This window comes from Epinephelus fuscoguttatus, linkage group LG2, assembly GCF_011397635.1.
Source record: "Epinephelus fuscoguttatus linkage group LG2, E.fuscoguttatus.final_Chr_v1".
NCBI lineage: Eukaryota > Metazoa > Chordata > Actinopteri > Perciformes > Serranidae > Epinephelus > Epinephelus fuscoguttatus.
In genome coordinates, this window is record NC_064753.1 from 13,755,392 (window position 1) to 13,781,276 (window position 25,885).

The window sequence follows — 25,885 nt, forward strand, 5'->3', positions numbered from 1 at the left end:
CTATCCTGGTGTGTGCAGCACGTATGGTCAGGTGACCACCCGGCATGCAGCAGTGACCAACATAGACGCTGAAGAAGAGCATGAGCACCATGAACAGGCTGTTGGTGGCGAAAAAAAACGCAATGGCTATTACATGGCGATACTTTGGATTCAGGTACGGCGACGTTGAACAGTAAGAAATGTTGTGTAAATGTTTAAAAGTTAAAGGAACAAAGCATGTGAGAGAAAGCCGAGCCGTGTAACGTTAAAGACAGTGACAACTGAAAGCCGCCAGAGCCTCATAAAACAACATCCAAGCACAGTTATGCAAACATTTGTAAGTGTCACAGGGAAGTCATGGACTCCATAACAAACTATATAATAACAAATGGAAAAATTGAGCAAGTTTGCTCAGTTTCAGCCCACTTGACATGCTGCTGTGTTGTGCTATGGCGTGCTGGAATTTGTCATTTACGTGACAACGCCTGAACGCAACACAGGCTCACTCCGCTGTGTGTACAGTGCCGTGCTGCGTGTTTGACTGTGCTCAGTCTGTTGATGGTTCTTTACACACTGTCCATAACAATAACTATGTCAGGTCAGGTCAGTGCCCCCCTAATATAATGTAGGGGAAACACTGAATCAAGTAAGAAGACTCATGATACCATTTTTTTAAATTATATTGTAATTGCAATCGCAAATCGCGATATTGTCCACTCAAATCGCAATTGCACATTTTTATCAAATCGTGCAGTATTATTATTATTATTATTATTATTATTACTGTATTTTCAGTTGGATTTTATTTGTACAAAAAAAGCTCTGTCCAGTAACCTGAAGCACTTTTTTATTGAGCAAGTGAGAGAAGATACTGTAAGCTGGTGCAGTTATTTAATACTCAGTGTTTTTATGTAACATAGAGTTGAATTTTCCATTAAAGAAAAGTCAAAAAACTTGTATATGCTGTCAACTATAGTTCTTGTAAATAAAGAAAATTGAAATTGGCCAAACTTGGAATCAGTAGGTCAGGCTGCTGAAAAATTGGAAATTGGAATTGGCCAAGAAAAATACAGTCGGTGCATCCTAAGATCCATAAGATTTTTTTTATTATATTGGACCAGATTGAGCTAAGCTGCAGGTGCTGGAAAAGCTTTACTGCTGCCATGCGACCCTGGCATAGTCCTTGATGTAGTTTACCTTACAGGTGAATAGGGAGAATGTATATATAGTGTGTGCTGTTTGTTTTTGCATATACTTCAATAGAAATAATGAGGGACAAAATTCTTCCAGGGGAATATTAAAAAGAGGTGTGGTGATACTGCTTAGGCCTATTTACACAGACTTCTCTTCAAGGTGTATGCCTGTCTCTGGGCTGTGAATGAACAGGGTTATCACTGCACGCAGTATGTGTGAAGCTTTTGTGAATTTACTGAAGAAATCCCTGAGCCCTGCTCTCCGCAGGCAAGATTTGCAGTTGCTGCCTCTGCAAACATTGGCTCTGCATTAGCAGAAACTCTCCTTCGTGATCCCCCTTGTGTGTTTCACTGTCTACCTGGGTTTTCTAGCCCACATCATTACCATCACCTTATCACCCAGTGTCCTCTTCTACAGGTGAAAACAGACTCTGAATGCGGTGCATAAATGTTTTCAGTCTACGCAGAACTCTCTGTAGATCGCACACACATTTAAATACTTTAACTCAGCTCTATGTTCTTTCAGTCCATACGATTATATGTGACGTCTATATTTGTTCACGGTTGGCATTTAACTGTGTTTCAGTTTTTTCTGCTTCAGCTGATGTGTATTGTTTTGCTGCCTGACACTAGAGACTGGTTGGCAGGCTGTGTTGGCTGGCTTTGTGTGTGCGTGTGGAAGCACGGTTGTTTTCTGCTTTGATCAAGAGAGGTGTAGTGGAGTCAAATCTGTCTTCTAGGTGAGGTACTCCTTGCAACAGATGCAAAGAGTGATAAGAGTAACAGTTGCTGGTGTGCACAAGATTGTGTTTGCATGCGAATTGCGGTTGTATATGTGGCATGATTTTAAGAAGAGCTTAAACTAGAGCATACTGTACACAGGGAGAAGTGACAGTACATGCCACAGTGCTTCATCTCTGACTCACACACACTCAGACAGACGCACGCGGAGACCTCAGACCTTCACCTATGCCTGGTATATATACACAACGTATGATGTGCTATCAAAGCAGCACTGCACTGATTTACATCTGTCAGGCAGTTCTCCTTTCAGCTAATTAGGGTACATTTCTTAACCTAGCCTATGAAAAGAAACTAATGACCTAGTTAACATTGTCTCTGGGGTTGTACTGTTGTAGCTAAAACAGTGATGATTATTAACTGGTTATTTTGCTAGATATTGCTCTTCTTGTTTTATTATATGTCAGTGCATTTTTTTGGCCACAACGATGTCGATTGAATGCCCACAATTCCACGATTATGAATCACTGACTCTGAAATGGTCATATGACCTGACTGTTTATTCTAAATAAACCACTTTCCTTGTGAAAATGTGAAATGTATCAGCAGCTCTGCACCAGAGGAGTTTTCTAGGGAAAAACCTGCTAGACACTTCAGAGAGTACAATCATTTCACTTCCTGTCGGTGTGTGAATATGCATGCAAGACTGTGTATGTGTTAAATCTGTGCACATACTCTGCCTGTGCACACACGCACACTTCCTGTGTTTGAGCGTGTGCCGCATGTGGTTGAGGCAAAGCAGGCGAAATGTGCCTGTGCCCCACACTGTGCGCTAATGCAAGTCTGTGGTTGTGAATTAATAATTCAGAGTGCTGGCATTGCTGGGTGGAGCCTCTATTATTCATGGTTGGCATTGGAACCGACAGATGACTGCTGTTAATATTAAGGACCGGCAGACGCACTCCTCCGCCAAGAAACCAGGCTGTCTTCAACACTTTCATGTCCGTCTCTATCCTCCATCCATCCTCTGTCGTGCACACTCCTGTGAGTCCTCTGTTGCTATGCCCTTGCTCTCCTGATCTTTGTCCTCTCCATCTGTGAGCATCTCTTCCTCTCACTCTGTATCATCAGTATCTCACTTTCTACATCTCCCCATGTCTGTTGTGCTGTCTGTACCTCTCTGTCTCCTATCCACTCTCTCTGGCTGTGAGCTCTTAATTCAAATTCCAATATGCTTCCTTGAAATAAGATGTTTTTTTAAATTTCAAAAAACTCCAATGGCAAGTTTAATTTGCGGTTAGAAAATGTTACGTAACAGAAAATAAAGGTATTAGATATTCAGCTAGGCCTGAAATGTAGCTCAGGCATATAATTGCATTAACAGAAAAATGAACATGTGGTCAGCTTCACTCAATTTACCTTTAATTTATCAAGTTTTTTGCCAGTATTGATTTGTCTGTTAATTCGTGCATTGCCAGTTATTTCATGCAATGTCTGCTAATGTGTCAAACTTGTATGTGTAGAAGTAATTTAAGGGAGGACTGCTGATCAGAAATGGTTGTACAGTTTTTCAGGGAACCAGATTCTGACCGCTGTCTGCTCATTTAGTTGAATGTGACAACCTGATGAGTGTGTCTTGTTTTTCATAAGGAAATTCAGCTCTCATCTGTCCTTGTGTTCCCTCTTGGGCAATCAAGTTTGTGTGCCAACCTTCTTTTTAAAAGGCTGCACACACTAAATCTGCACATAGTCAATTTCTCAATTTGGGATTACTCTCGACTCAGGTAATCTGTATAATCTCTGTTTTGAGCCAAATAGTATACCAGTGTCCTTTTGATTCGAATTTTGCCTTTAGCGTCCCTCTAAGTCTCCATTTGCTCCCTCTCTCCCTTCTTTTTAGTCCACTGAGTCTGATTTTTCTCCTCCATGGTGTCAGTGCTGCTGCCACTGAATGCTTCTTTTATTTAAGAGATTTGGAGCTCCAGTCACCACTAATGCCGCTGCCATATTGTACCAGCACCCCGCTGTGGCTGCTGCTAATGACATTCTTTGTGTCTCCGTCCTCGTGCTTTGCCTCCTCGTCTCCTCCTCCTCCTCTGGTCTGAATGGAGGACTTGTCGTGTGTTGCCATCAAAGGAGGAGGAGAGGCAATGAAAGCAGCAGCAAGCAGCTTCCCCCCCCGTCCTCTTCGCTCATTCTCTCTCACCTCCTGGGATGTTTGAAGCCACTTCTGTATGTGTGTGTATGTGTGTTTGAGAGACAGCATATATTAGGCCATGGTCAAAGACGGTGTTTGCATATGTATGAAAATGGCAGCATATATTAGGCCAGAGGATGAGGGCATTTTGTGTGTACTTTTGTGGTTGTGTGTATGTTGTCAGTGAGAGTTCAGTAATGCTGACAGCATAAGCAAAGGTTGAAGAGTGTGTGTGTGTGTGTGTGTGTGTGTGTGTGTGTGTGCGTGTGCGTGTGTGTGTGTGCGCGTGTGTGTGCGTGTGTGCGTGCGTGCGCGCGCGCGCGCGTGTGTGTGCGTGCGTGTGTGTGTGTACATGTGCAACCTGCCAAGCAGATGTCTTGTCAAAAGAGGACAGAGCCTCCCAGAATCCCACAACCCTCTGGCTCTGTGCCCACATCCCCTCCACCTCCCAACTCCCCTCACACCACTTTGGGAGCTTCCTACTCTTACCTGCCTCCACATTCATTTTGCACTCAGGCCAGAGTAGTCCTCAGTCATTCTAGCCTTCTGTTCCGCTCTGCCTTTTAACACAGACACACGCATACCTCCACCAGCAAGATAGCCTCCTCATCTCGCACGTAATAGCTAATGGATAGTTGGTGCCAAGTGCAGGAACTGTCCGACACACATGCAGTGCTGTTGTACTTTACTTTTGAGCATTTTTTACTTTGATTTATTAGCTCTTATCTACATGCTCAGTATAAAATGACTGTGTGTTATGAACAAAGCATGTTATCTTCAATCACATAGATTGTGTTATTATAATATAGTTTGTTATTGTCAATATTTCTCCTAAAGAGACTTGAACCAAAAATGAATTCATCCAGCAGGTTTTGTCTGACAGTGTAAGTTAACCATTAAAAAGAATGAAAGGGTCTTGTTGTTGCATTGGGTGATACATCCCTTTATTCTGTTCCTCATGGCTACTTGAGTTTATTCTGAAACGCCTCTGCAGCTGCATTTTCAATCTTAGAGGTTAACCTAGGGCCCAAGAGAAAGAGGAATCAGGCAAGGGAGATTCACAGGTTTCAGCGAGGGGAATTCACAGGGTTTTAGCTAATAAGGCTATACGCTTTGCATTAACCGATGTGGCTAAAGTTAGCATGGCAGCTAGTAATGACAGGGCAGCTGAGAATAATGTTTGGTTATGTTAGTGACTCTCACTGTCACTTAAGCGTCTATTTCAAGGTACCAGGGCTAGAGTGTCAAAGCATCATGTTTCTGCAAATATTATACAATTTCAATACACACATGCAAGCACACAAGTAGTGGGGGGGGACCTTTATTGCAGAACCAATGTGTCTATTAAAATGCATTGTCAATAGTGGTTTAAAAAGTTGTTTCAACTCTGAAGTTTTAAAAAGCTCTGTGATATTTTATTTAAAAAGCTGTGTCGTTTTAAAATTGTCAGTATTTCATAGCCCATGCCCAGGGTCTAGGGACTTCCACTTCCATAGTCCCTAGCTCGTTTTCACATCTCAATTGCACACATGGAGAAGGAGCACACACAGTATCAAGATGTATATAATAGTGTACAATATCCATTTATCAATACATATTGATTCTCAATCTTTAAAACGGTTTCAATTCTCATTTTCCACAGTATCGATACGCTGGTACCAGCTGCGTTTTGATGTTTACTGCAGTCTTTCTGCTGTTCTCCTCTATTAACCAAGTAAAGGAAAAGTCATTATTGTCATGTTATAGCCTTGTTGTATTTATCTTTTTAAAAAAACTATAAATTTCATACCCTTACTGCAAGTTTCTGCTCATGGTATCAAAAATGGTATTGATCAATTTGTATTTTTCAAGGTATTGAAGCTAGAAATCCCAGTATCACAATAACACTAGTACATTGTTTGTAACTAAACTCTGTTTTACTTCTATTTTTTTTTTTTTCATTTAGCAGCACATGTACTCCTTTGAGGATAACTTAGCACAGAGCCCTGTAACTCCACTTCTGCCAAGTTACACGTTATTGCTAGTTTGATGAGCTGAGAGGAGTTAACTTCAGATGAGAGGCACTGCACCAGGTTTACACATAGGGTTCAGTTTATTTGTCATGAGGAACTCATCCTGTAAAAACAGTTGTTTGGTGTCTTCTGTGGCTCTCGGGATTGCTGTCCTTCAGAGAAAATAAACTTGATGTTGCTGATCTTTTAAGATGCTATTGAGTTGCATTATGGGAAATGGGGTTCAGAAGTTTTGGAGCTTGACCATTACCAGATAGTAAGAGACTGGATATCTCGACCTCTTCTGCTTCGACTTTGACCATTCTTGTTTCTTTATGTCTCTCATAAGTCCCCCAGTTTTATGAAAATGGGATGCTACATTTCTGGACTACCTCTTTAATATGTTTGGTATTTGTTTAAAATATTTGGCTTTTTTTTTAGTTGATTGAATGATGCCTATTTGCTGTATTTGTATATGTGCCTCTAAAAACAATAAAACTTCATACAGTCATGGATGCAGCACCCAACATGCTCCAAGTAAAAATGGGGAAATCCTGACAGAAAACTAGTACAAGTAGGCGCACCCACAGCGGGCAGACTCTTTAATGCAGCGTCTCCATAATGTATGCAATGATGAAAACGACTGCAGCCTGCCTCCGCCTGCATGGATATTGAGAGGATATAAATAGCCAGGCCTGGATGAGTGTGTGCTGACACTGGAACCGCAGCACACAGAGCTCAAACAATAAGCCGTCACCACTACCCTTCCTCCCCTCCGCTTTCTCCAGTCCAGCAGCCTCCCAGAGCTCAAGGGGTGGGGGCGGAGGGGGTTCTCTCTCCTCTTCCTTTCTTTCTTCCACTTCCTGCCTCCCTGCTTTTGTAATCTGTCATCAGTGGCGAGCCCGAGCCTGTCACTTGTTACGTCAGAGAGTCAGGCAGGAGGGCTGCCTGTCTCCCCACCTGTCTGTCTGTCTGCCTGCCTGCCTGTGCTGGGAGAGGTTTCTCTGTCACGCTGCTCTATTTTTCATTCAGTTAGATAAAAATAGGGGACGACGGCTGTGGATTAGACACGCGCATGACTCCTTTGCTCTACTGCAAAGAAAGGATGTGATTATTTTTTTCCTCTTGCTCAGTTCAGAATTCCAGGAGGCCACCTCGGCGCTCTTTGTTGGTTTTGCTGGTTACATTTGGGAGTTGATGACAAATGGTGTGTCCAACACATTCAAACTGACTCATGCCATCATGTCTTCTTACTGTCCGTTAGAAGGAGCAGGACAAATGGATGTTTGACTCAACGCTTCCCAGAGTAAAGCTAGTAAAGTGATCTAGTTACACAAGTGTGTGCTAAAGGTTGTTAGTTCAGATCTCAGAGCCATCTGGTGAATCTCTGCAGGGGAAATGTCATTAATCATGCAGTCCTCTCCTCCCTAAACGATTAACAGTGAGATACCCTTGAGCAAGGCACTTATATCTTATCCCTAATCTAATCCCTCTAGTGCAGCTGCTGATTGATGCTGGAGGTCTGTGGTGGTGTTGGGCCACGTTTTTAAAGTTAAGTAAATGTTTTAAAGACCACAGCAGCCTCAACTAAGAAGACTGCATCCTGTTCTACTGAGGAGTAGAACACTGGAAAAGAGTTTCTGTGGGACAGTGAAAACGGCACCACAGCTTAAAAAAAAAAAAAAGGTGAATATGGCTAGAAATGTTTCATGTGGCAGATGGCAGAGGCAGGCACACAGTCGTAATGATTGAGTAAGCCACAGTCTCTCTTAACTTCCTTTTGCTCCATGATCTGCTCCTTTATTATTTACCATCGCTTGCAGCTCTCTCCTGTCTCTCTGCTCTACTTGAGATTTAAGCGTCTCTTCCCCTGCACCTGCTTGTACCAGAATACTCACTCAACTTTAGTTTCCTCCCTGGTATAATCTCAGCCATCTCTTTCAGGTGCAGGAATCGATCTGTATTTAAAGTATCTGAGCTTTTAAGGTTTATATTTAGTACTTTGTCTCTAATCTTTGTTGGTTTGAAAGGTTTGATTAGTGGTGTGATTTGTGTTAAATTGTTCCTGCTGACTAAATCATTGGCGCAGCATGTGCTCAAGGATTGTTGTCTATTGATTTTGATTACCACTCAGCAGGTGATTTTTGAAGGACATATTTTGAATCTGCTCTTACCCGCTTAACTTCACCATCAGACTTGTCAGAATTTGTCAGAATATGTCAGAATGTCTTTGCTAATACAGCATATTGGATACCTGGCAAAACAAGGTACTTCATTAATGCAAAAAAGTATTTAAATTTATTGCCTTTAAGTGTTTCTGCTAAATCATTTGCAGCATAGCCTTCAATAGTCTAATGTACCCAGAGAAAAGGGAAGATCTTAAATGATATGGTAAAATCTGTGATGGTTGACAGATTTCTGCATGAGCGTGTCACTCAACCCTGTGTGTAAATATAGAATAAAGAGCCTCATTGAATTTAGTGTAACCTGGTAATATGTTAGTAGACAGTCTGAAATGGCTCGACTGTAGGATCAGCTCTCAAATCAGGTTCCTCCTTTGTGTAAAATGAGTAGAGACTGCCACCACTTGTACCCTAAGGCTTGGGCACAGTAAGATGGAGTTGTAGACAGGGTAAGTAGGATGTAGGATGGTGGAGAGTAATATATCAAACTTTCGGTCCACTCTTCACCCCTCAGAAGTAGGTGAATAGATAATCTGTCAGGTAATAGATATTGTAAACATGCTGTTGTATGCTCTAGTGACGAGGTAAAGGTGCAACACTTTATTTGCGTAAGAAATTTTAGACCTACAATAAGAAATATTCTTGATATAAACATAAATGGAAGGATTCTCTGATGTCAAAATATTGTACTGCCAGTCCCATTGAAAATCAACATTCCAGGCTTCAGCTCTTTGCAGCTTTGGGCGCCTTCAGCTCAGATTCTCCAGTCTGTATGTTTGAGCTCGAATGCCTCTCTGCCAGTCTTACTACTCAATGTCTGTTGTGCTTTACACACACTGCAGGTCATGACAGTGAGACCAAAGAAAGGGCTGTGTGCGAGAGAGTTGAACAGCTAACAAGCCAGAGCTCAAGGTGTTGTTTTTAGGACTTCATGGGCAAAACCACATCTAAAGCAAAAGTGAACATGTAACTAGAGGTGCTGAGAAGAGGATTTCAGTGAAATAAACATGTCACTCTTTGTCTTTTTAAACAGTTGTGATTACATTAGAGCTGCAACAGTTGACTGATTCATTGTCAACTATAAAATTTGACAGACAACTAATTTGATAATCAATTAATCAGTATGACTTTTTTTTTTTTTTTAAGAAAAAAAATCTCTGATTCGAGCTTCTTAAAAGTGCACATTTTCTGCTTTCTTTGCCCCTCTTTGACAGTGAACTGAATATCTTTGGGTAGTGGACAAAACAAGACATTTGAGGACATCATCTTGGGCCTTCGGAAAAGCATTTTATAGACTAAACACCTTATCAGTTAATCAAGAAATTAATCGACAGATTATCTAACTAAAAATCAACGCTAGTTGCAGAGCTAGTCGTGGTAAGACATTTCTTGATGAGTTATTTTTAGCCCCATCTGAGATCGTAACATTTGGGTATCTTCTGATTCGTATTCTGCTCTGATTGATATATTTGAAATAACATTTGAAGAATGCTAAATTTGACACACCATATTTTCTTAAGAGCTTTATGACCCAAATACTGAAGATTCTGATTCAAAACTATTAAGTTAACCAGCTTAAATTATTGATATGATATAGATAAAAGTTAAAATGGGTGAACCTTTATGCTGAGTGTGTCTTGAGGCAAGAGACTCCTCACTCTTTTGGACTTGCTGGAATCATTGCAGCACTCCATCCACTCTGACTGGACAGTAGTTTTGCAGAGCTGAGCTTCATCCTCCACAAAGGACCTTTGGCTATTGTAAAGCAGTGCACAACATAGTAGAGTACAGGACAGAAAGGATTGGATTTTGATCGGCTTTATTTAAGCTGATACTGATCCTGTAAAATATGCCCAGTTGGCCCCAATAGGTCTTTTATATTTCTTTGAAATACATCCTTATTTTCATGTTTCGGAAGAATACTTTTTAGATTTGTGTTGGCCTGGTGGAAAAACTGGTTGTGATTTTATCTCATTCCTGCACAAAACATCGACCAAATACACAGTCCACATAAATTGAACCTCTTTGCTAAGGACAATATCCCCACCACTGAAGTTCACAATATCACAGTGACTCATTGCGAAAAAATTTCTGAAGCTGCGTTTCAGTCAGGCAAGAACTTTACCAGGCAAAAGAAATCGTCATTACTTTCAACTCTTTTCCAAGACGAAGGTTGAGGCACGACGACATTTTTGTATGCAACAAGTCAAACACAAGGGCCAATCACAGTTGCAGATGGTGTCCTGACCTTTGCAAAAATCAAAGGCTATGCCACAGTTCAGTAGACAGGTGGCCTGGTATGGTGCTGTTTGTTGATCATCAGGTAGTAACCAAAGGAACTTAACACATCATTTACTTGCCCAAGACATCCTGATCAACTAGTGCTTGATTTTGGCGATGTGGTCACCTCATTTGAGCCATACATAGCAAGAGGCAGAAGATAGTGTCTAAGTCTAGATGATATGAGCAAAGCATCATCAGCCCTTGACCAGTGGCTTCAAAATCAAAAGATCTTCGAACCATAACATGGCTTTGCACTGCACATTTTTGCTGTCTAGGCTTTCTCACATCATTTCAATTAAATGCTCTGTTTTTCAATCATGATGATGAACAAATGGAAAAACAGAAGTGATATTAGAAGTGAAACAGAAAACATAAGCAACATGAAGGATTCGTGTGTTTGACTGGCCTACTCATCACATACTCAGAAGTCTGCTTTTGCTTGACTGATAGCAGGCACAAGGAGAAAACTTCAGGAGATGTAAAGAAATGTCTACCCCACAGTTTTGAGTTATAAGGGCAAAATATACTCTAATTTTAGGAAGGGTGGGCGTCCAATATGGGTCAACTCTGAGGGCTCCTGTCTCCCGGTCATTCTGGTTAAACAAACCACGTTCTAACACTCAATCTAAAAAGATAACATGTAGGGAAAAATTTGGTCAAATTAAAAGGCGTGAGGTCAGAAAGTGATTGATTTCAGGCGCAGTGCTCCCCCCTCTGACAATCTTGTTAGATCTACTTCTGCTATTGCGCTGTCAGCCTTTTGGTCTTACAGTAGCTGTGATTTAATGAACACATGATCTGGGTAGCCACAAGTTTTGAAAGGTTGTCTGTAGATTGTGTGTGTGTGTGCTCCTTATCGTTAGACTTGCACTTATTGTTGGTTCGCACTTGAAGTGACCTTCTGCATTTCCTTTGCTTGGGCTAAATTTGTCACACACAACTTCACCATTGTTACTGGAAGCCAGAGCTCAAAGTTTGAACAGCAAAGTGGTCAAGTAGATGAAGGGTTTATCTTGTGATTAAAAAGTAACAACGTGTGTGCTCAGTAAAAAAAAAAAAAAAAAAAAAAAAAAGTCAATTTTAAACTGTGATGGGTGACTAATAAAATGGTAACAGACACTTAAATGCATCACTGCACTTTTGTACACACATCTGTATTTGCATAGTTCCAAACCACGGGTATCATATTTGTTTACTGGACACCATTTCATGTGTGTTCATCATTTGCTGTTGCAAACAGGCCAGCTGTCAAGTACTTTACATATGAGGAAATGTGATGCAGCCACGAGTCATTTGTTGTTGACAGTTCCATGCTGTCCACTCTGCAGAGCCTCCAGCACTGTGAGAGTTTTTTTGTGAGCTTATACTGTACATTTGCATACCCAGTAGGTCACATTTCCATATTTTCCCCCTGTTCCTTTTGCTCTCTACCATACAGACTCTGCTCTGTCTCTTCTGAGTCAAGGTTCGATAGCCATAGCTGCACTGTACTTGTGCTGCTGCCGTGAAAATCCTTTATTTAAAAGATAGGACATTGTTGATGGGATTATGTCATGTTTAAAAATAGATGGTGCATGTATTCTATACCAAATGTGGTTATACATACCTTAAATAGACCTTTTGACACAGGTTGACATGCAGCATGGATGGCCCAATAATTACTGGAACAGTCGAATTGCCAATGTTTAGTCTTAAACGTGGTTGATTATTACCGTATATCACAGAAGCTGATTTGATGCTCAAATTGCATTCTACAGTTTTAATTCGTTTTTTTCAGTAGTTCTCAGCAGCTCCTCTCCATCTGTCAATAACAGCAGTGTAATTTAGTTATAGATTATGTGCGATTGTTTGTAGAGGGAGGCAATTGGGTGTTCAGGCCTGTTTTTGTCAGCCCAGCTGTAGCCAAGCAGTTAGATAATTGAAGAAGGCAATCAGTCACAGACAGGTCTGTACATAAGCAAATATTTAGCTCTGAGTTTGCACCTGAAGGCAGCTTACCATATTATGGTGCACATATTCAAATCATTCAGCTACAGCAACAAAAGAAAATGGCCAGACACCTGAGTCTGACCTGATTTTGGTCAGGATGAATGCTATATTAATAACGTCCACATGTGCACCAATGTAAAACCACTAAGTGCTGTGTATAGCACTCTCTTTGCAGCATACAGAGCTCTTGTGTGGTATTACTTGCCGAAACAAACTTGGAATTTGATGGGAATGTTGTTTACTGCTTAATTTATATAATGCTGTCCTTTGTTGAGTGCAGTTGGAGCCCTTGTTTAGTGCAAGCTCAGTAAATTGAATTTCCCTCAGCACAATTAATGACATCCTTATTTAAACAGACATTTATCTGAGCCAAGCTAAATTGTCACCCAAAGTAAAAGTAGACTTTTATAACCTCTGGTAGACGCTGTGCTAGTAGGACTGTAATCTGTGAATGGCCTCGGGCCTCCTTGGACCAGACTTCTGGTTTACATAACCCTAGGCTTTGCCACAGTAGTTTTGGAAACTGACAACAGCAGTCTCAGTTAAACACCAGCCCTCTTTGGTGATTTCTGTTCGAGCTTTTGTTTATCCAGGGAAAGCTGACAGAGCAACAATCAGCTAAACATTCTCACAGTTGCTTGCCCATGGTAGGTGTCCAGTACAAACAGCATTGTGTTGCTCAGGTTTAATGTCAGCTAATAAGAGCTGGATTAGAGTGAAAGATAAATGTCCAAAATTGTAAATTATACCTTGCTGCTGTAGCTGAAATATGGAGATAGAAGGCTTGTTACTCCATCAAGAGACAAATGTGCTCCATTGACAGGGAACCAAGGGACTGATTTGTGCATTTCTAAGATGGTGATTTAAGTTTTTACATTGAGGTGAGCTTATTTTCATGGCAGTGCTAACAATTGTAAAATAGGTGCTATTATTCTATTATTGTCTGTACTGTCAAAGAATCGAGTCTCTCATCTATTGTCAGAGCAGCTTGTATGTCTGTGGTGTGCCTTCGTATTTTCATTTATTTTTTATTTTTACAAAAAAAAAGGTGCTGTCTGAATTGTAATAAATTATATCCACATAAAGCAAAAAGAAGCAAAGTGCATAATGAGAGGGTGTGATCAAACTCTGCTGCAGAAGAAACAATATGATAAGCACAGAGCCAAAGGCCTTTCAAAGGAAACACATACTCTTATGTCCCTATTTAATTATCTATAATTCAAACCTATTAGTCTTTTTAATCCTTTTTTTTCTCTTTCAGTAAAGCAGCAGTAACATTGTGCATCACTGCTGGCGTGCAGTGATGGTTTTCCTCCCTGATGCCCAGAACACACTGCCTGCAATAGCCGCACATGTACATCACGGAACAAATTTTTTTTGGCACCCATATCAACAGGTTAGAGCAGTCACACTGCCTGTGTAAGCAGTGCTACTCAGACATGGCTAAGCTGCTACTCATCTGTGGAACATAGAGCGAACAGGAGTCTCACGTATTTTTTACGCATGACCCATGCGTTTTCACCAAAAACAGACAGTGAAAATGGTGTTTTGATGATAATATTGACATCGTACCACCTCGCACTACAATTTCAATATCTATATCTGTCACAGCCATGAACAAAGATAAATATTTCCTTTTAACTCATGACTTCCTGTCTCTGTTTTTTTTTTTTTTTTTTAATAATCAAAGACCCATTTACCAGGTACCGCTAACATTTTGCTATACACACACTACAGCAATCTGGGCAGGAAAGACAAAAATACAACAACAATACACAAGTAACAACAAAAACAAAGCAAAAGGAGGGGGGGGGGCATTGAGATCGAATCACTTCCTGTCTCCTCCTGTCTCTCTTGTTGTTGGCAATATTGTGGCTTGCATGGCTCTATAAATGAGTGTAGTATCGCCTACTTTTTGTGGAAATGCAGTAGTTACAGCACAGCAACAATGCTGTCAGTATGAACACAGCACACATACGAGCTGCAACAGTTCAGCAAGGTTGCTGTCACGCGCTGCTCACACAGGCAGTGTGTTCCATGCTTGATAAGTGAGTGTAGGAGTGATCTTAAGAGTTATCTCAACAAGGTGGAAGAGACACCTTTGATTGTCTTTTCAGAGATGATTTGTTTTCCAGCACCTTTGAGAAGTCTTTAACAAGGCCTGGGCGGCTTACAACAAAGAAACAGATTTGCCACAGGATGTTTTTTGGCTGCTCTATGCAGTTATTTTTTGTGTAGAACAAAGCAACATAGCTCCAGGATTTTGGATGCTATTGTAGTACAGAAATAAAAGATAACATTGTTTTATTCTCAAAAGTATAATGAATATGCAGGAATTTGTCTTAGAGGCGCACTGCAGTAAAATATTAATATGGTGAAACAAGATAATACAAAGTAGATAGTAGATGAGCAACAGGACCCCACATTCACTATATCACTTTAATCTAGATTCATCAAAGCAGTTCCAGCACAGAAGGTTGCAGCAGCAGACATGGAGCACAAAGACATGTGCAGACAGTTGAAGTAGAACACAATACTAGTCATAATGAAAATGGCACATAAAACACAAACAGTAATAATATTACTGTCATCTGGCTTTGCTAAAGAAAGCCAGTGCCACACTCTGGGAAGTGCTACATCAAAGGCTGCTGTTACATCACTGTGTGTTGCCATGACACTGTCACCAGCAGCTCCTCTTGCACAGTGGGAGAAAATTAGGAGGAGGGGAGTGGAGAGTGATTTCCACTTGTGTGTGGCACATCTGGTAGCTGAAGTGAACTAGAATGCTAAATGTATACTTTGAAGTGTGACCCTAACATATGAAGAGTCATACGGAGATTAGACTATTTAGATTGAAGTGTTGGTGTCAAGCACTCAGCGCAGCCTTGTTCATGGTTAGAATACAGATTATTAGGCTGTGTTTAGACCAACAATAGCATCAAAAATTGTAAGGCTTCTGATTCATTACAGAAAGAAAAATGCAGGCAGTCTGGATAAACAGTCAACTTCAGCTCAAGCGTTGCCATTATGCAGCGCGATATCAGCTGGAAGTTATTTGTTTTCAATCCCAGGCCCAATCCCATTGTTTATTTTTACCCCTACCCTTTGTTGTCGAGTGCTCTTTTGCCTCTTGGAAGAGTTACAAGGGGCAGTGGATGAAAACCTCTTCTTTGAAGTAGGACAACCTTTCAAGACCCTGATACGTCAGTGGTATAGTGGCATTTACACATACAGTTGTGAGAAATGTTGCCGGAAGTTGTGAATATTCCATCTCCTCCTGTGGTGATTCCTCTTGCATGGGCTACAGGCAGCTTTTTGTGGTTGTACTGGAAGGACGCTTGCAGTTCGTTTAAAACTTAAGTTCCTTGCTATCAATCAATCAAATAAGTCATCAAAAATAAAAAGAATATTGTTTCCTTACCAGGTAAGTAGCAGTGCTCTGTAGGCTAATGTTAGCATGGTGCTGGGCTTAAGTTAAATTTAGGGCATCATATGTCATCACTTGGGTGCAATGTGGAAATACATCAAAATTTAGGACTGTCATACACAAATCAGCAATAACAAGGTAACATTAGCTAGCTGGCTAGTTAGCTATTGATCAGCATATGAGTGATTCCTTATGTTATGCTTGTTGTTAAGGAACAGACCATTAATACAACATTAAACTAAGATAATATGCTGGTTATCGTCATTTTAAATCTGTATTGAAGATAATACATTAGTGAGTTTCTTTTGTTGCTTGTGCAGCCACCTTGCCAATGAATTCTCAAAACACTCACTTTGGAGTGTGCCTCTGAAAAACCTCTGTTTGGAGGGCCAAGCAGCTCTAACACTTTGTCCTACCCCTCTATCCCAACAAGAGTCGGGTCACCCTACCCCTGACATGAACTCGCACAACAGGGCGATTAGGGCGAAGTGGAAGGGGCAAAGAGTGGGGATTGGGCCCAATCGATGCAAAGCACTTGCACCTGAGAAAATACCCTGCATCATGTGGCCTTGCTAATTCTCTCGTTTATATAGCAAGTGTCAAGACAGAGGAGTAAGTCATCACTGCTGTAATAACTTTGCAGAGTTGTAAATGTCTGTTTTAATTCGATCCTGGTGTCTGATAAGCCTTCAAACTGGACTTCCTGGTTCATATTTTGACTTCTGACTATTACCTGTAGCAACATGCCTAAACACACTTAGCACCTCACAATGCATTTATCAGTATGGGTGTTGGGACCTCATTCTTCTCTGTGAGAAACTCAGTGAAGTGTTGGCTCCGAAGTGTACGCAGTGGATTTTCTCCACAGCCTGCCAAAGAAAATTGAATTGAAGAACGCTTTTCACTCACAGGATTTACGTAGTACCACTTGACTAACTTAAGGAGAGCGATGTAAGCAGTGTGATGCTGGAGCTCTTGAATAGCTTGCAGGCATTCCTCAGCACTGGAGAGAGATAAGAATAGCACTCACTCGTCTCCCCTCTATTGGCTATCTAGTGTGGCTGTGGGTTGGTGAGCCGCGCTGCTCTGTTCCAGTAGTGCTGCTCTAAACGTAAAGAATAGCAAAGGGAAAGAAGCGGGTGCCCTCTGGGTGCAGCAGACAGAACAGCCTGGCCTTGGATATATTTGGCTTTGTCAGTTTGCATACAGATCTGCAATGGTCTGCAATTAGGCTGTTTCCTGTTTCAACACAGGATATGGTAGTGCTGTGAAGTCTGGCCATAGATGCTCTCAGGGAGCCTGCTAGCCAATAGCCAGGCCCTCTGAAGGAGATACATCATTTTCATGGCTCTAAAATTACACAGAGCACTGAGTTACTTTGTAAGTGGAAAACAACTGGCAAACACTCAGTGGAAAAAAAAAATGTTACTTTTCATGATACAGACTTAATCAAAGTGTAAGTTATGAGCTCTTTTTTAATTGTATACGCCTCAGACAGGCAGGGAATTCAAAGGGAGGTGTTAAAGAACACATGTTAAGCTTGGATCATTGAACTATGCGTTTACACTCAAGTTGTTCGCAGTGCTTTGTACACCGTGTTTATTGATCTATTCTGACATGAATGGCTGTAGTCAGTCTAATAAGGGAGGCAGTGACCAGAGTACCCATGCTCACACTGGACTCCAGCTAGAGCACCTCCCTACCTTCTACAAAGCCCTGGAAAATATGCGTCAGCTACTTCCTCCTTCTCACTCACCTCCCTCCCAATTTCAACTTCCTGTTCTCTTGGCTGTTCGGAAGTGAGATGCTTTGAATGGAGGCTACTGCGGAAGGCCTTACTCAGTTATTGTTACACCTTTAAACAGTTGTAATCTTTACTGTGCTGCCACTGATTTACCACCGTCTTTGACAAGGAAGGATCACAGTAGAAATAAGAAAAGCTTTTACGATCCATGTGGTGTTTAAGAGACACATAAAGAACACATTCATTTGTCAGGCACAGAAAAAGACAATGTAACACACGCAGATATGGGTGTATAAAGGCACAGCTGTAGACACACACCCTCTCTGGCACACACCAACACCCTATACATTCTTTTACCCACTTTCAGCAACACGCTCTTCTAGGCACACACACACACACACACACACACACACACACACACACCCAACCAGACATGGACTCTTTTCGATGCATACTGAGACACAAGCAGTACATACATCCTCTCATCACTAACAATTTGTCTTCACGTCCTTTCTCCTGCTCTCTCTCTCTCTCTCTCTCTCTCTCCCTCTCTGCAGCTCACTCCCTCTCTCCTTTTTGTCGCTGTATCAAGGTCACCTTTAAAGACTAGTTATTGGCTGCAAAACTAAGATGCTCAGCAGACTTGGCTAATACCAGAGAGCTGCCTTCTACTCATTTCCTAGGTTCAGAGTTTCAGATTTTGCATCCAATCTGTAGAGTATTATTGGAACCTGGATAATTAAGGAGTTAAAAAAACACCTTTCAGCTAGAAATAAATATTTTTGCTGTCTTTTATCAGCACAGCAGCTAAGTTTATTTGTCGAAGGAATCAAAATTAGAAATGGGGAGGATGGATAAGATCACCAACTACTGAGTATTAACAGAAATCTGAGTTACATTTGCAATAATTTGCGATTTGTCCAGTGAAACATGCCCACTGTGCCATGTCATTGCATGGAAACCTCATTGAGTTTTTGCACAATTTGTTGTGCTATAAAATACTTCGTTGACGGCAATCTGTACATTGATTCTTATTGAACTAAAGTCACTAAACTCTGGTAACCCTGCTGTAGCAGATTATTCGTATGTGCGTTACATTACAGTGTTCACAGTCAAGGCAGGTTTTATGTATGTGCACCACTGGCTTTCCTAAACTGAAGATAAGATATTAAAACATTGACTTTGATAATCACTGTCAGCTGAGTCGTTATGGGTTTAAAATAATGGCCACTCTTGTATATGCATCTTGCAGACAAAGACAGATCAGTCATTATCTGTAGTGTTGAGAAGAGTGTAGCCTGCATTAAGCCTCTGAAATAAAGAGATTGTTGGTTGTGTTTTGTAATGCTTTGCTTGTTTCTTTTACAGCTCTGATGGTACTAGCTGACCAGTGACCGCTACCTGCCTGAGGACACCTGCTGCCCAATTCCCTTCATCATGTCTGGGATGCACGTGAGTGAAGCACACATTTTTTTGTTGTTGTTTACATAGGTAGGCCAACATGTTCTCAACCCAACTTGTCAAGTACCGTTGCTTTGTCAGTGGAGCTGCACCTCCTGTGTCTGTTTTGGACACTCAGAGATTGCATGTCACTTTATGCTTGTTACATGCATTGTGTCTTTTCAAAAAACACTTTTGTTTTCACAGTAAATGTACAGTTTCTGCTCTTCACATGCATACTTTTTCAAAATAAATTAACAATGTAGGTTAAACACTTCATTTTTAGGTTTGTTTCCTTAGGTTTAAGCAACAAAGCACGTGGTTAGGTCGAGTAGAAAACATTATTGTTTGGCTTAATATTCACACGGGAAACAAACAGGGCACTCCTGGGTAAAAATCTTGAGTTGGTTTGACCCATCCACCACCGTTTCCACCCTCCCTATACAAACTTTATTGATTTTTATATTACAGTAGTTGCCAGTAGCTTTACAAACTAACACGGCCTGATCAAGAAGGGTGTCTCTGATGCAGACATCACTGACAAAGCAACGGTATCTGATGAGTAGGGTTGTTGCCCACTGCCTCTACAACTGGTGTGCTTGGTGCATATCATACTGCTGCAAAAGGTGCCTCTGTGCGTTGGTGTCTGACGCCGACATCATTGACAAAGTGGAAGTATTTGACAAGTTGAGAGTGAGCACTATCCCCTCTACATTTCATAGAGCTACACAAATCTAAACAAAGAGTTGTTCAGGATAATCAGCGTCTGCTGCTGTTCGCTTCTTAGCAGCCACACCATGTTAGGAGGCTGAAGTACACACCCTTTACTTACATGGAGTCACACTCAGTCCATATTAACAAGGAAGGCAAAAGTTAAAAGGTAAATTATGGACGTAGCTGCAACTAATGGTTATTGCCATTACTAATTAATCAGCCAGTTATTTTCTGGATAAATCACTAGGTCTTATAAAACAAATAGTGGAAAACTGTTTCCATATGACATCTTTATATTCCTTGTTTGATAAAATAACAGTCCAGAATCAAAAGGTATTACGTTCAAAATGATACAGAACAAAAAAAGGTAGCAAATCCTCAGACTGGAGAAGCTGGAACCAGAGAATTATAGGTGTGTTTGCTTATCAATTAATCATTACAATTGATGATGATTCATTTTTTTTCATGGTTGATTTATCACCTTTTTGTTTCAGCAATATGCACAAAACACTTCTCACCACAAATACTGAGAGAATATGGAAAAAGATCCACCTTGTTTTATATCTATAGCAACCATTATTCAAAATATACCATGATATTACTTTTTGGTCATACTTACCCAGCCTTAATACCTTCCTGTAATGTGTGTCAGTTTCACTAAGACTGCTTGACTGCAAAAAAGCTTAGCTAACATGCACACTCACACACAAACGTGAGCATTCATGCACATGCAAGGGACTGCATGCAAAACACAGAGGTGCTGAAAGGAACCCATATCTGTGGCAACATATTAATTCACATAGCTGGTAAGCACACATCCATCAACGTGTGTCCGGCTCAGTTTTAGTGGTTTCACATTACCAAACTGTCACAGTGGTTCGACTAATGCCTCTCAAGTGGTAGCTTCAGAGCAGGATTACTTTCTCTCCTGCTTCCTGCCTTCACATGTCCTTATTGATCCAGGCTGTTTTTAATCTGTCACACCACAGTGCTCCTCTACAGTCAAGGTGAACATTTTTATAAACATCCCCTTTTTTGGAATTTGAAAAGATCAAGGCTGGGATCCAACTAAACACTTTGAAACTGTTAGTGTTTTGGAAGTGTTATCACACAAAAAAAAGAAAATTTATTATTTCCCTGCACATGAGTCAGGCTGTGATACATTTGTTTTGATAGTGAATCTTAGTTGCAACAAATAATTAATGTTGTAATGTCACAGTTAACAATCATGTCAGATTTTTCTGCATTTTTGAGCCTCGAGACACTGAGAGAAAGCTCTGTGGTTTATAGCAACATGAGTGCATTATGGATTCAGTGTGATCCTGACTTAAAATTGACGGTGCGTTTCTAAAACTATTCAGTGGGTTTCTGTAGGTCAAGAGGTCTCAACCTTTTTTTTACCCAGACTATTTTGAGGGGCAGATATGTGACTTATTGGTTGTCTTACCACCCCGTGGCCAAAAGGCTCAGATACAGTAGTGTTGTGCATCTATCAGCATCCAGCCATGTGGTGAAAAACCCTTGAGCAAGCAAATACAGTAAACCAAACTGACTTGTAGGTCACTCAAGAGGTGAACTAGAGTTGGATGTCAAGTAATGATGTAATACTAGACACAGTTGACCTCAAGTATATTTGACTATGCAGGGGAAATACTTTTACATGAATATGCTGTTTTAAAATGTTCACTCATCAAACGCCAACGAACATGTTTAATCAATGGCAATTTCCTTTTAGGAAAGCACACACAGGGTCTTACGTGTGTTAATGAAACTTCATGTTAAATGTAGCCCATTTTCTTCCCCAGTTTATTGTGTATTGCACAAGGCTACATGTTAAATTACTTAAGATCCTCAAGGAAATATCCTCAGCAATACATTCTATCTTGTGAAACCAGATTTCATAAAGTCCTTTTGTCCAAGTGACCAAATGTAAATTAATAACAGTGGAGAAACAAGGTTTCTCTGTATCTACATAACCCTCACCAGTGGTCCAAACTCATTATGCAGTATTGACAGAGACTGCATGCGACACATTCAGGTGTACCGTGTGTTGTGAGGAATAAAGCAGCTTGTACAAGGACCTTACCTGCTCACTCACACCTGCTGCTTTGTACTCTGGCTTTCTCATTTCATCTCGTTCCCTCTATTGTGGTACGTTTTTGATCACACCCCCCGTACTGATCTGAGAGTGCAAACTGAATACACAAAGCATCCTTATCCTCGCTGTCATTTACATTCGTATTTTAGGCATGTAGCTGCCACATTTACAGTATTCAGAGTGACTGACAATGAGTGCCGCTAGCCTTTCAAGAAATCTTCAGTAAAGCAAATTCTGAGGCAGCGACTGTGGTGTAATAACTTCATTTAATGTGAGCCAGAGAAAAGGCAATGTCCTTCACAGAAAGCACAGACGATTTTATTCTTTAAAAGACACTGCAGACGCACACAGGGGATTTGATTATTTCCTTTCTGGCTGATGAGACCTCTGCTCAGTCGGGTGGAGCTGTGCTGGAAATTACCTGAGGTCACAAAGTTAAACATACAGTTAATGAAGGCGAAAGTTGTCCGACCTGTAGTGTGAGATATGTTTAATTTATTAATTTGACATGGCTGTTTATGTATGTTGAAGGCTCATAAAGAGACTTAAGACTGTCCAAGCAGGCATAGGACAAAAGACAGTCAGTTACCTTGCACGGGTCAGGACACATAAAACTGTATGTAGGGTTTTTCTAACAATTTGATTCAACTCCTACCCATTGTTTTGTGTATTTAGCACACTCTTTGTATCTTACCAATTACAGTAAGAAGAACATGATAGCTAGCTGATGACATGGCCACAGTCATCCGTTTTAATAGTACGCTGACTGACTTAATGACATCTACCTAACAAAACAGATGGACTTTTAATTCCTCTAAGCTATGGACTGTAAATAATCAAAATATAGTTTATTTCCTTAAACAACAAGTTAGAATTGACAAGAAAGCTGAGATACATTTTGATTGTTGGACTCGCATATCCTGATGATGATACTGCAGTATCTGCATTTTTATGCCTCCATGCCGACGATAGCCATGGTTTGAGTCGTTATGTTTTTGGGTTGTCTGTTTGTCCATCCCATTCTCGTGAACAAAACATTTCAAGAACACCTCAAGGGAATTTCTTCAAATTTGGCACAACCATCCACTGGGACTCAAGGATGAACAGATTAGATTTTGGTGGTCAAAGGTCAAGGTCACTGTGACCTTGCATTTGCTCCAGTCTTGTAAACATTATATTTCAAGAACACCTTGAGGGAATTTCTTCAGATTTGACACAAACGTCCACACTAATTATGACAAAACTTCACACAAATGTGTAATAGGATATGATGAAGTGATGACATTATATATCCAAAAGGTCAAAAATCAACTTTGCTGTGACATCATAATGTTTTGCAACACTTTTCTGGCCATTACTCTACATCATAATTCAGGAAAAGAAGGGGAGACATTTGGTCAGATACTGAATTGGTGACACTTATCTTGGATTCCCATCTTGAACCTGTGCTAATTGTATAGATCTTCTGTGCTGCTGGATTGAAGATGTGTGTGAAGTATTCATGTTTTAGAATTTGTAGCTTCTTTGCAGGAACATCCATATTTGAAGCACTGTCGACTGTCACTGCTACATATCAGTTTGGACAGACATGGATGTAAACTGTAACTAAATAAAATTAAGGAATAACCTTCCTGTTGGTTTCAGAGTTTGCTGTCCAGTCTGGAAACTTTTTTTCTCAACTTCACTGCCTCTGTAGTTCCTGCTCTCTGCCTTTATAGGGCAGTGCTGCCTGCTCAGCCTCTTGCCAAGATTCATATAACCATCTGAGGGTAATCTGACTTTGAAGTAGGTGGTGTTAGCATGCATAGGCATAGAGATAGATTATTGCCAGGAATCTCTGCCACACCATTCTGCGTGCACTGAATTTAATTTTTGAGTTCTCATCACCTGTTTTGAAAGTGCAGATTGAAGTTTATAGTGGTCATTGTTGCGAATTACTATTCCTCAAGCCACGTTCAATTATGTCTTTTTTGTTTTTTACCAATTATAAGTTGTGGTGGCATGAGTGAAAATCACATAAGGTCAATGTAAATATCAATTTAGACCTCTGTTTTGTGTTTAAATGGTTGTTAAGAGAGTCAATGTAAGCCCTTTTCCCACTGCACAGAAAATCCGCTAACACCCACTAACATCTGGCTTTTGTATTTACGGGGAAAGGTTACAATCAGCGTTCATTTCCGGAGCAAATGACTTTGCAGTAGTCTCAGGTATTTATCAGCTTCAGCTCTGATCAGCAGTGATGGAAATACAACGCCCAGGTCGAAATGTTAATTTTCATCCCTTTTCCAGTGCAATGCTTTGATGCGCTGCCATGTAATACTGTCCGTCTCCGTCCAAGCAGTTCTTGAATATCATTCCAAATTAGTCTGCACCGAGTTTGAAAGGGAGACTGAATTAATTACTGGCCTCCATGCTGCTGTCTACTGTTTACTAACCTGTTTTCCAGCACATTCTTGACAGCGAACACAACACATCACAAAAACTAAAGAACAGTGAGGCATACTCTGACAATGGGAAATCTATCAACTATTTGTATAGGGTTTTCCATGCCTGTCCTCAGTGCCTTGTCACCTCTATTTTTGACTGTGTTGCTGTGTTTTGTAACACGTCTGTCACAAATACCTCCGTTCAGCTCCCCTTACTAAACTGAGTTGCTCCACTGTAATTAATGTTCTCTCTGTCTATTCCTTTAAGGCACCATGGTCGACTGGCACAGAGTGTGTAGCCAAATACAACTTCCAGACTGCCAACGAACAGGACCTGCCTTTCTGTAAAGGAGATTTACTGACCATCATCGGAGCCACCAGGGTAAGTAGACAGGTGGCTCAGAATATATATTCAGATGCTGCACATTGTACTAAAAAGCGCTGAAAGCTGCTATCCAGGACAAATGATCATTATTCGGGAAGCTTGTAACACCACATTAACATCCAGACAGTTTTATGTGAATTATCTAATAATAAAAGCTGGATGGAAGTGGCAGCTCAGGCTTACCTTTCCCCAGAGCTGTCAAACACATTGCTGCACCTGTAGGGGAGACTCTCCACTACAAATCAAGAGACCCATTATTGGCACCTCTATGTCTTCATCTGGCTTCGGCAATCAACAAATATGGTCTCATATGAGCTGAAACAGAAGAACCTGCCCAAAAGCAGTAAAATCTGGACAGCAACGCTCTCATTTTCCATGTTTATTTTTCTGACATTGGAACCTCATGCTCAGGTAGACACTTTATTTACCCAGCTGATAAATGTGCACCTTATTCACTCTCTATGTGTCGCCATATTTTTAACACTGGCTTTAAATTCCCTTGATTATGAAAATCAACAGTTATGCAAAATGATCAGTCAGCTCAGATAATCATGTCAGGCCATTATGTTATAATTGCACATGCCTACCCACAACCCACCTCAACACCAGCACAGCTAAAGTTGTCTCTACTGTTCTTCATGTTCCACATTTTCTTTAATTTTTCAGATACCAATTTAAAATGATAACAGGCTAAAAGGACAGCTTCTTCTTTTAGCTTGAAATAGCCAATGCAGCAGTTTCATATAACTGACTTGTTTCAGCAAACAACAACAATAATAACTCATAGCAGTGTTTCATGTCTTATTTGGGCTGCAGTACCTGTGTTAATATGTGACGCTTGTCTCAAAGGTCCAGTGTGTAAGATTTAGGGGGATATATTGGTAGAAATGTAATATAATATAATAAATGTGTTTTCTTTCATGTATAATCACCTAAAAATAAGAATCTTCATATTTTTGCTACCTTAGAATGAGCTATTTAAATCAACATAGGGAGGGAGTCCTTGTCGACAGAGACTGCAACTTTGCAATGCGATGTTTCTACAGTGGCCCAGAATGGACACAGGGCTCGACAGTGTGAGCGTTTCACTCGCAT

General features: G+C 40.7%; 1 protein-coding gene across 1 annotated transcript in view; it reads left to right on the forward strand.

The window, feature by feature from the left end:
- Positions 1–25,885, forward strand: part of LOC125904529 (tyrosine-protein kinase CSK) — a 54,553-nt gene that overhangs the window by 12,070 nt on the left and 16,598 nt on the right. Inside the window, exons 2-3 of the mRNA XM_049601999.1 lie at positions 19,096–19,179; positions 24,674–24,787. Coding sequence (XP_049457956.1) covers positions 19,165–19,179; positions 24,674–24,787 — 129 coding nt within the window. The 5' untranslated portion in view covers positions 19,096–19,164. The remainder of the gene's footprint in view (positions 1–19,095; positions 19,180–24,673; positions 24,788–25,885) is intronic.